Source organism: Protopterus annectens, chromosome 6.part0 (genome assembly GCF_019279795.1).
Source record: "Protopterus annectens isolate FY-2018-M chromosome 6.part0, PAN1.0, whole genome shotgun sequence".
Classification (NCBI taxonomy): Eukaryota; Metazoa; Chordata; order Ceratodontiformes; family Protopteridae; genus Protopterus; species Protopterus annectens.
In genome coordinates this window covers 600,496,852-600,509,148 of record NC_056737.1, presented here as the reverse complement: position 1 = coordinate 600,509,148, position 12,297 = coordinate 600,496,852, and the positions used below count along the sequence as shown (strand labels likewise).

The 12,297-nt window shown below is 41.7% G+C and overlaps 1 protein-coding gene across 2 annotated transcripts in view; it reads left to right on the top strand.

Annotated features, from left to right (window-relative positions):
- Positions 1-12,297, top strand: part of PRPF39 (pre-mRNA processing factor 39) — a 1,439,843-nt gene that overhangs the window by 307,407 nt on the left and 1,120,139 nt on the right. For both annotated transcript variants that reach the window (XM_044074271.1, XM_044074272.1), the window contains exon 4: positions 4,083-4,250. In XM_044074271.1, coding sequence (XP_043930206.1) covers positions 4,083-4,250 — 168 coding nt within the window. The remainder of the gene's footprint in view (positions 1-4,082; positions 4,251-12,297) is intronic.

Below are 12,297 nucleotides of genomic sequence, written 5' to 3'. Positions count from 1 at the left end.
GCACCTGAGGACCCCACAGGCAGCCAGGAAACACTAGATAGTGAAGACAGTTGGGTAGGGCCTAAGACACTGAAAAGGAAGAGCATCTGGAACCCAACCCCAGCCTTAGCACATTTTCCAAAGTGTGCGAAAACGAAATAAGGGATCTACTAGACCAGAAGCCCAAGCATAGGTACTACAACCTTAGCAAGGACGAAGCAATAGCCCTCACCTCCCTCAAAAACAACTAAGAGGTTGTCATCAAAAAAGCAAACAAAGGGGCAGGGGTGGTCATTTTGGATAAATCCAGTTATAACAACAAAATGCTAGAGATCCTATCAGACAGCACCTGCTACCGCCCAGTCACTAAGCCTATGGTTTTAAATAAGTTCAGAACCATAGACAACCAACTAGCCAAGATGTTAGCAGACAACAAAATCTCTGACATAGAATTTGAATTCATGGCAGTGGACTCCCCAACCATACTGTTTGGGATCCCAAAGATCCACAAAAACCAAGCAGACCCCCCCCCTGAGACACATAGTGTCCTCAAAGAGGACAAAGACAGAATACATATCAGAACTATTGGACTATTATTTCAACCCCATAGTCCAAAGTTCAGTATTCTACCTAAAAGACTCATGGTCATTCCTGCAAGAAATCCATCAGTACCAGGCCCTAAATGATGTAACCAGTCTGACCCTTGTCACACTGGACATAGAAGCTCTCTACCCGAGCATCCCACATGCAGAAGGCACAGAAATGGTCAGAAGATACCTGACCACACACAGAAACTACAACCCCACCAAAGCAGACACACTCATCAGCCTGCTCAAGATAGTACTAAACAACAACTTCTTCGACCAAATTTACCAGCAACTAAGAGGCGTAGCCATGGGAGCCAAAATGGCCCCCTCCTATGCAAACCTGGTATTAAGCTCATGGGAAACAGACTCCCTGACAAAACTCACAGGCTTTGAACAAGTTGAGCTCTACAAACACTATATTGATGATATGGTGTTCTTGTGGAAGGGCTCACAAGAAGAACTGGATAAGTTTCTAACAGAGATCAGAGACAGCATAAAGTTCCTGTCCTTCACCATCTCAGACATAGGAAGCAAAGTGAACTTTCTAGACGTGACACTATCCCTGGACACTAAAGAGAACAGGTTCTCGTCCACTCTCTACAGGAAACCCACCCACAGAAACAACCTCCTTGACTACAGAAGCCAGCACCCAGGCTTCATGAAAAGGAACATCATCAAGGGCCAGTTTGTCCGGCTCAGCCGTCAGCAACGATCAGGAGTTCACACTCCAATGCAAGTTACTGACCCAACTATTCACTGACAAAAATTACCCCCCTCAGCTCATCAGCAAAGCTGCCACAGAGGTCACAGAGAATAGACTCACCCGGCACAAGCCCATCCTCACCTATGGTTTCTCTGAACCAGTGAAGGAAGAAACGACACCTCAGCCGCGTTTCCCCATCAGTAGTGACAGCACCACCATTAGAGAAACCATCTCTAAGTACTGGGGCATCATCACCAGCAACACAGAACTATACAAGACCCTAGGGGAGGCACCTATATTTTGCTACAAGAGAACCAACTCTCTTAAAACACTGTTTGAGAGGCAACCAACAGACCCAGACAAAACAGGCCCACCTAGCCTAGTTGGCACCCACCCCTGCGGACAGTGTGTATGCTGTAAACACATCCGCACCACCCCCTCGTGCCAACTCCCACAAAGGAGTACCCCATACTCTTTCAGACATCACTACGACTGCAACAGCAGCAACGTAGTGTACTTAGCCAACTGTCACCACTGCCCAAGCTTCTATGTCGGCATGACCTCTAGAAAGCTCAGTGACAGAATTAAAGAACATGTGCAAGCAATCAGGAAGAATGATGGCTCCAATGCACTAGCCAGGCATACCCTCACCTGCAGCAAACCCCCAGCCATCAAATTCCTAGTGTTAGAACAAGTACACACATTCACACAAACTTCCAACACCTTCCTGGAAGTACAAGAACTAAAATGGCAGGTAGAACTCAGGGCAGACATCCCCCCTGGCCTAAATGGAAATTTAAATATCAAAAGCCTTCTTAAATGGCTCAGATAAAATTCACACAAGGGTTACCAACCCCCACAGATCACATACATATCTCCTCCTTTACATGGCTGCATGATTAGAATGTATCCTCCTCTTTTTAACTGTGCTATAAATACTGCAAGTAAAACTTTGAAAAGTAGATTTCTGAAGAAGTTCATATTGCTCAATAAAAGCAGCTAACGAAAGCGCTTAAATCTACTTTCCGTGTCAGCGTTTTCTTTGCTCCAGACAGGCCACCCAGGCCTCACCACAAAGTATAAGTCTCATTTTCCTGGTAGTAGCAGTACGATTTGTATATATATATATATATATATATATATATATATATATATATATATATATATATATATATATATGTGTATACATATATATATATATATATATATATATATATATATATATCTGTGTGTATGTGATATATATATATATATGTATATATATATATATATATATATATATGTATGTGCGTGTGTGTATATATGTGTGGATATATATATATATATATATATATATATATTAATATATATATATTAATATATAATGTGTATGTGTGTTTTTTATATATAGATATGTGTGGATATATATCTATATATGTCTGTGTCAGAATATATATCCATATATATCTGTGTGTGTTAATATATATCTGTGTGTTTATATGTATATTAGTTGGTTATATTCATTTGATCTAAAGTCACAATACCTAAAAGCTGCTGCTTGTGCAAAGAATCTGAAACTCAGAATATTCTAAACTTGGAATTTGCCCTTCTGTCACTTTTGTGCCACCCAGAGTTGCTATAGGCTTGTATCCCTGCATAAATAGTTTTTTTTTTTCTTCTTTATTTTAAACTTGGATAGTATGTCTATGATTGATGTCTGTGTTGTCCGCTCATTTTGGTTCACAATGCAGATGGTTGACAGTTGTGCGAGAAAAGGTACTTCTGGAGAAGGGGAATATGCAGTCTCTCAGTCAGTGTATAAAATTACCAGGGGGTGTGGAAGCCTCGACCTCCTATGTGGGGGGAGCAAAGGGTCTTGCCTCTCCTTGCAGAAACACCTTTTTTTTATTCCATGTTTGAGAATTAACCGCAGAGAATGTGCAGAAATTTGTCAGCATTGTGAAATTCAGCTTTACTGTTTTTAAATTAACCATGTCGATGTAATGCCTAATTGATATTTTTAATACTAATTTCATGTATATGTACATACGCATTCACATATACATAAAAGATCATACATTTAAATGCCATAGAACTGACTTTTTAGATTCTTCTGTCATTATGCACTTACTCCACCCCAGCAAATTAAATTTAGTAGTTGAGTGAGTGCTCCTATTAGTTTGCCTTTAAGAGATCGCTTATTTTGTGAGTGTTTGCTGCACTCCTTGTCTTCCCCTTATTTTTAACCGTCCCTTCTTTGCACATGGCTGTCTTCTTGGAAGTCTGACTAATTTATTTTCTTTTTCCTTTTATTACGTGGAACATGATGTAAAATCTGTCAGTTTTTGCTCCTAAGATGGTAAGAAGTCACCTAAGGAACCACAGCTGTTTAGAAAATAAAAGCTTGTATTGCTTGTGTGAAGGTCAGAACTGAGAAGTGTGGACTGATACTTAGTACTTGACTAACACTATGAGAAAGTTAAGTTACAGTACAGCCACTGAGTGGAACAGATGTGCAGGAGTTGGATGGTAAACAAATGTACAAAATGGTTGCATATCTCAGAGGACCTTCTTGAAGATCGGCTGATGCAGTAACTCATTGCATATTTATCAGAATCGAATGCCTCACTCATATGTAGCTTGTTTTATTGAAAATGTGCAATTTTTTCTGCTTTACGCCTCCTGGTTGTCTTTTATTGTTAAAACAGTAAACGTGCAGAAAAGGGGATTTTTGAGTGTGTAAGCAGTAAACATGTTTAAGTTTTAGACAATTTAGGTTTAGATCATTACCACATTTTTTCTGTGTGTATAATGTGTATATTTTTTTGTTTCAGTGCATTTGAACATGGAGTGCTAGCTGCAGGTACAGATTTCCGTTCCGATAGAGTCTGGGAAATGTACATCAATTGGGAAACTGAACAGTTAAATCTAAAGGCAGTCACTGGAATTTACACGCGACTTCTTGGAATTCCAACACAGCAGTATAGTCATCACTTTCAGAGGTAAGTCATAAGCGTGATGTTCCTTTTTTGAAATCTTTAAGATTAAAGTTTGAGCAGCTGCCTTCAGAGCTGTGCGAGGAACTTTGCTGTGGCCAGGTGTCTTGGTAGTTTTGTTACCCTAATGATTGCTTGTGCTGCCTCACTCTTTCCTTGTTGTTTGCTGAAAAATACTCATTGGAAAATTCTGAGAAGAATCTGGTACTTGTAGTATCTTATTTCAAGTACTGAATATTGTGCAGATATACCGATACATTGCATAAGTCATTGGACTTTGAACAGGAACAGCATGTGCAAGGAGTGCAAGTAAGTCTGCTTTGTATGGTATTTAGTGTTGCTAATTAGTATGTTGATTGTATTTCTCATTCTCATGGTCCTTTTCTTTGGTATATCCTGCTGACAGCCCAGAGGTCAGCCTAACTTCCAGAATTGTAATGCCTGTCTGCTGCATAAAGATATTTGTGATGTAAGGTGGGTCTTAGCTGTCACCATCTTTGTATATTTTTTGTAGCTGTTTAGTATAGAATAACTGTAACTCCAGAATATCGCTTACCCAGGCTTATTTTCTCCCTAACCTCTTCTACAGCTCTCATATCCATACTTGGTCCTTTCTCTCATCTAAACTCAAAACCACATACAACAAAGTTGCCAGATTTGCAGCTAACCTGGCATCAAAATCACACCACTGTCTTGCTCTCCATACACTTAACTGGTTAGAGTTTTCTAACCAACTCTTGTTTACTTAACTTCTCATCCAGACTACCCTAAACAAGCCCTCCTCCTGCTTTGGCATATCCTGTCTCGTCTCCTTCTATAACCCACCACTATCTCAGAAGCTCAGACCAGTGTCTGTTACAGATTCATAAACCTAAAAAATCATTTGGACAAAACCTCTACAGCTAACTTTCTGTTTTTTCATGGAAGAAGCTTCCCATGGCTCTCAGAAATATTACCCATGCTCATGAATTCAAGACAACTCTCAGAAATTAAGCTGTACAGTGCCTGGAGATGTTTTTCCTCCTTTAATCTCCCTCACTTTCATTCCTACTTCCTTTCCCACAGTTATGCTATCTAGTCTAACTTCCAGTGTATTACAATGATAACCAACTACTGCTGTCCTCACCCCTCCAAATTCCTGCCCCCAGTAATCTGACACTAATTTCCTTTTTCTTCTACCCTTCAGTCTTTCCCCTCACACTGTAACTTGTCTAACCACTGTGATTCTCATTTTGTACCACCAATAACAATTCTGCATTTTTTGCCACTTTGTTCTTACCTGCCTTCTCAGTACTTGCTACTTATTTGAAATGCCTCATTTGCTGAGATGTCTTACATGTACTGCAATTGGTCATCTGCTTAACCTTTTTTGTATATACTTTTTATTGTGTTTAATATATTTTACTTTACTCTGGTTAATTTTTTTATTTGCATAATTTGTACTGGTATTTTTTTTTATTTGTATAATTTGTACTGTGGAGCTCTTCTCCCCAGGCCTCTGCTGAAAAAGGGTGCAATGGCTTAGTCGGACTTTCCCAATCAACAAATGTCAACTAAATAAATAAATATAGTTGAATGGTTTTCCGAGTCCACCAGTTGGCCTGTTTCCAGATTAAAGAAAAGTATTTATTTCATACTACAATTTTCGTATTCTTGTTGTGTTTTTTTTTTCATGCTTGATAGTGTTCTGATTCAAAGGTCTTTATTAAAGTTAATAATTGCAGTAAGTACAGGAAACTATATTCTCATAAAGACTTAACACCCATGCTCTTTTTGAAAATTAAGTCGATACCTATGCATGTTGTGCTGACCTTATCCTGAAATCAGACTTTTGAAGAGCTAAATCTTTCCTGGAATTTGTGAATCAGCAGAGGGAATGTCTCTGGCTCTGTAATGCTGTGGGTGGCCAGGACCTTGAGGGAACGTACCTCCTGTATGCAGTAATTTTGATAGTTGTCATGTCGAGAAATGGGAGACTGATAACTGCCTGGATGCTGTTGATTTTTCTCTCTCTCTCTCTCGCTCTGTCTGTATGCCTTTTGTCTTAATCTCTCTGTCTTTTGAGTTTCCAATACCATGCTGAGCATGGACCCCATTCCCAAGTCCAAGTATGATTAAAGTTCATGAAATTAGTTTTTTTCCAGTCTTTGATGTTAGCCAGGAGTGCTTTTTACAGCACCCACAATGTGCCCAGAAGTGACTACTACTGCCTTTCGTTACATGTATCGGTAATATCCAAGTACAATTGTAAATTCTTTTTATAAGACCCTGTTGATGTTCTTCGTGTTACACTGTTGCAGGCATTACATTTGGGGTAATCTGCTGGCAGGTTGCCCTCATTCGGCCTGATTATCAAAGTCCTTTGGTCCTACGTCGGTTGCTGTCCCTTTTTCCATGATGTCAAGTCGTCAGGGGTATAAAACATGCATCCGGCACCATTACATCAGTCTTTCTTGCCGTGCAGTGCCTGAAGCAGAAGCAGTTCGCAAGTGCCGGTCGGCCAACAACTGAAATTTTTGTTTTCGAGTTTCAGAACTGAAGTCTTCAACTTAAAGCTAAGTACCCCGTTGGGGTAACTTTTTCTTGCTCCTTACCAGCAAATATCTCGTAAAGATTTTCATTCGTACTGTATTCCTTGCCTAAGCCCTGACCACGGCTTACCTTGCTGTTGGTTTTGTGCTTTATTTAATCAGTGCATCTGTCGTCGGCACATTTTTGCCTCTAAATGTTTCGGTTCTCGTTTTAATTATCCCGAAATGTCATAGGTTAGCCATCCGACTACTGGGATTCTGAAAAAATGCAAAGATAAACACAGAGGCAGGCCACCAAGTTCCAAAACTGCTGACAACGCTTTTCCTAAGCCAGTAGCCAGTTTGCCGGTAGTCAGTGAGGCGCTTTCGCAGCACCTGATACCCGCTACTTCTGATTCGCAGGCCTCTACTGAAACCCATTCAGAGTCCGGTATGCCGCGAGATGCTTCACCTATGGAACCTGCGAATATTCGTCTCTACCTTGGACGGGTCTGGAGCAGCTGTGCAGGCACCGGCTTCTGTGGATGTATTCAGGCCTACAGACTTGCATATTAAATCGACACTGCCTTCATTACTAAGGCCTAAATCTTGGTCTATGTCTAAAAAACCGACGCCCAGGCCACAGGTTCAGGCCCCTATGCCTAAAAAACAAATGATCAAAAATGGCTGAAGATCTAACTACTCTACTCTAATCAGGGGTAGTCAACCCCCCCACCCCCCTAAGAGGCCTAGGGCTGAGCTTGAGTATGAATCTTCTCATCAGGATTCTGTTTCTTCTGACTCTTCTAATGACCTGTATTTGTCCATGCCTACTTATGAGGATACTGATGCAGAGGATTCCATTCCCTCTGCTTCCCCTCTAGAGGATTTTTCTTTTGGGGAAACTTTACATACTTTACGGGAGCATTTCCACTGGGAAAGTCAGGAATTTTCTGATTCAGAAAAGAGGCTTAGGCATTTCCTTCTTCCTCAGCATAGGCCTTTGGCTATACCTCCTGTACTAAACACTGTTGATGATGTGTTCTCGGAATCCAGTTTGGCCCCTGATTCCCTGCCTCCGGCTCCTAGTAAACCTGACCGATACTACAGGGTTCCTGAGTCCCACAAGTTTCTTTTCAAAAATCTTGTTGCAGATCCAGAAACCATTTCTCAGGTGCCAAGGGCATTAAGGCTTCTACTGCTAAAAGTCCTACCCCTTCTGATAGAGACTCCAAAGTGCTGGATAGATGGGGTGTAAAGGTTTATAGTTCTGCAACCTTGGCAATCAGAGCTTTAAACTGCTAATTTTATATGTTAAAATATCAACAGCATATTATTGGATTTTTTAAACAGAAAATTATGTTGATTTCTGACTGTGTGGAAAATAAAGATTTACATGATTTATTGCATTCTGCTGAACAAGTTGGAAAACTTACTTTGCAGTGTGGTTTTGATTCTTTAGAGGCCTCCTGCGGGGCTGCTGTTACTGAGTCTGTGCTTAGAAGGCATGCATGGCTTAAGGAGCAATCTTTGCCTGATCATGTTAAAGCAAAATTGTTAGATGCTCCTTTAAATCAGGACCGTCTGTTTGGCAATAAGGCTGAAGAAGTTCTAAAAAAGATGGAAGATAAAGCTAAATCTATGCAAACTGTTAAAGATTCCTTACAAGTGCAACCTCCATGATTTAGTAGGCACTGGCCTACTAAGAATTGGTCTTTTCCATCTTCTTCCATATCCTCTCAAGCCAAACCCAGATGCACCAAAAGCATCAGGTTTCAGTCCCAGGGTACTCTCAGAACTAAGCAGTGGGGGGGCCTCCACTTACAAATCTGGAAATAACAAGACATCCCCCTATGGTAAAATGTCTCAATGACGTCCTTTTAAAATTACCAAGCACTTACCTTTTAGCCGCCCCTTTGGGGGGGAAAGATTGCTCTTCATGCAAAGAACTGGGAACTTATAACCCAGGACAAATGGGTTTTAAATATAGTGTCCCAGGGATACAGATATCATTTCCACACGTTGCCAACCCCAAATGGGCGGCCAGACCTGCCCCCAAATCAGTGGGCAGAGGCTCAAAAACAAGTCCTTTCCCTCTTAAACATTGGGGCTATTCAACCAGTACCAGAAGAGGAAAAGGGACAAGGTTTCTATTCCAGTCTCTTTCTGGTACCCAGAAAAGACAAATCATGGCATCCAGTTCTGGACCTGTTTACCCTCAACACCTTTCTGGACATTCCAGAATTCAAGATGCTGACTCTTCACCAGTTACTTCCTATGCTAGGCAAAAATGCCTAATTGGCAACTCTAGATTTAAATGAAGCATACCTGCACATCCCAATCGGGGAATCTTGCAGAAGATACCTACGCTTCAAAGCTGGCTATTTGCGTTATCAGTTCTCTGCACTGCCCTTTGGCTTGTCTACTGCGCCCAGGGTATTCACAAAGTGCCTAGCTCCAGTTATTGCATTTTGCAGGCAAAGAAATATTCAAATACAGCCATACCTGGATGATTGTCTAAGTCAGGCAGAAAACCAGGACATCTAAATCATCTGGCATTTGCAAAAAGGGTTCTAACTTGTCTGGGGTACACCATAAACGAAAATAAATCACAACAGATTACATTCCTGGGTGCAAGCTTGAATACAACTGCCCAGATGGCTTTCCTCATGCCAGAGAAGCAAATTCATTTGGTAACTTACTTCAAACAAGTGACCATAAAAACCCTGCTATCTGCAAGACAAATACTGCAAGCCTTGGGTTCATGGCTTCCTGCATTCTTCTAATTCCATATGCAAGACTGCATATGAGGAAACTACAGTGGTAATGAAAACGTTTATGGAGTCAACACAGTCACAGCCTGGAAACAATGATTCCTATCATACCTTGCCTATGCCTGGAATTTCTATGGTGGGCAGAGGCCTTCCACCAAAACAAGGGACTGCCATTCACACTACCCCCTGCCGCCCAAATCCTAACTACAGATGCATCAGACTATACATGTGGGGCTCTCCTGGCAGGTAAGTGCATTCAGGGCAAATGGAACCCAAATCAAATGCACCTACATATCAGTCAAAAAGAAATGTTAGCTATACAGAATGCTCTGACAGCCTTCAAGGACTACATTCATCCAGGACAATTAATGGTAAAGACAGACAACACCACTGTTATGTGGTACATAAACAAGCAGGGGGGTACATCTTCTTACCCCCCATGCAGACTAGCCATGGCATTGTGGAACACAGCCTTGAGCTACCAAGTGCACCTACAAGCTCACTGGCAGACGGATTAAGCAGAAATCTCATGGACCCACATGAGTGGAAACTGGAACCACAGATTTTCAACATGTTGACAAGCAAATGGGGGAGCCCAGACATAGATCTATTTGCTTCCCTCCATAACTACCAGTTGGACAAGTTTTGCAGAAGGACTCCTCACAAAGAAGCCTGGAAAGTGGATGCTCTGTCCTTCATCTGGAAAAACCTGTCAATATACGCCTTTCCCCCTCTGCCTCTGCTCTCCAGAGTTCTGCTAAAGGTCAAACAGGACAAACCAAGAATGATTTTGATTGCTCCAGACTGGCCACGCCAACACTGGTACCCCCTCCTGCGCAGTGTGTCACAGATATCTCCATGGCACCTGCCTCAGACCCCTTCCTTGCTGTCTCACCAGGAGAACCAAATTCTGCACCCTCAGCTTCTAACATTGAACCTTGCAGCCTGGCTAATCATTTAAACTCACCCTCATCATCCCTCTGCAAACCTGTGATGGATGTCATCTTAGAGGCGAGAAGACCTAGTACTAGAAAATCTTATGCTGACAAATGGACAAGATTCTGTGCCTGGAACCAATCTTTAGGGATGAGCACAGCAGCGCCCAATTTACCTCAAGAGTTTGCTATACTTAACTGAAATGCTTCACAGGGGCCTGTCTTTTTCTCTATTAAAATTCATGCTTCAGCTATTTCAGCACACTATGACACAGAACCACCCCTCTTCTCTCATCCCCTGCTCAAGCAGTATCTCAGAGGGGCAAAGAACTTGAGACCACCCAGGAGAGCTCCTACCCCTGCCTGGGACCTTAACTTTGTTTTGGAGAAGCTCACTCTACCTCCTTTCGAGCCAGCTGCTACTGCAGACTTAAAATTTCTTTCTTGGAAAACAGCCTTCCTTTTAGCAATCACTTCAGCTAGAAAGATATCTGAATTACAGACCCTCATGTCAGTGGAGCCTTTCATCATCTTTCATGTGGACAAGGTATCTCTGAGGGACCAGTCCATCCTTCATGCCCAAGGTGGTTTCCAATGTGGTTCTTAATCAGTCCATTCATTTGCCAACCTTCTTTCCCAGTCCACAGAACAAAGGGGAACAGATTCTGCATTCCTTGGATGTGCACAGACAACTTAGATTCTACTTGGACAGGACTAAATCTCGAAGAAAATCTGAACAATTGCTGGTAAGCATTTGCAGCTGGGGCAGAGGGGAAGGCTTTTTCAAAACAAACCATTTCTAAATGGATAAGCAGTTGCATTCATTTCTGCTATAAGCACCATGGAAAACTTATCCCCCAGGGGATCAGACCTCACTCAACCAGGGCTGCATCTACTTCTTCAGCTTTTCTCGGAGGTGTTCCTACCAGGGATATTCTAGAAGCTGCTACCTGGAGTTTTGTGCATACTTTCACCAAGCATTATCATTTACCAATTTTCTCCAAATCCAGAGCTGGTTTTGCCACTGCTGTCTTGCAGGGCCATATAGCTGACCCTAATGCTGTATAAACTCCTCCTCCCAACCATAGCTTTGGGAATCTACCCAAATGTAATGACTGTAACAGTGAAACATGAAGAACATAGTACAGTTGTGTACACTTACCATAAATGTAGATGTTCTAGTGTATTCACTGTTGCAGTCCTGGTTACCCACCCTCCAGACCTCTACTTGTCTCTGGCTATGCCTCTTCTTTCTTTTACTATGCTTAAAAGCCTTTTAGGTGTATTTGCTTTTGGTTGGAGGTATATTTTTGTGTTTTTAATTTTATTTGCTCCCCATTAGGGGCCACCTGACATCTGCGGCAAGAAAAACTGACGTAATGGCATCGGATGCATGTTTTATACCCCTGACGACCTGACGTCATGGAAGGACAGCAACCGATGCAGGACCCAAGACTTTGTTAATCAGGCTGACTGAGGCAACCTGCCTGCAGATTACCACAAATGTAATGACTGCAACAGTGAATACACTCGAACATCTACATTTATGGTAAGTGTACACAACTGTACTTTTTTACTACTATTGGAACTGTCTGGGTTTCCTTATTCCTCATTTCCCTTGTCTGTGCCTGCAAATTTTTGTATTTTATGACTTTGTCTCTCTCTCTACATAAGACACTGTAGTCACTGGGTGTAGCAATTTCAATGATCAGTGGTACTTTTGTCTGTTTCATGGACTACTATATCTGGTTTTCTTGCATCTGTTTTTTGAACTTTTGGTATAGGGTGATCCCATGCGACATAAACTTCATTTTCTGTACTGCTTTGCTTCTCA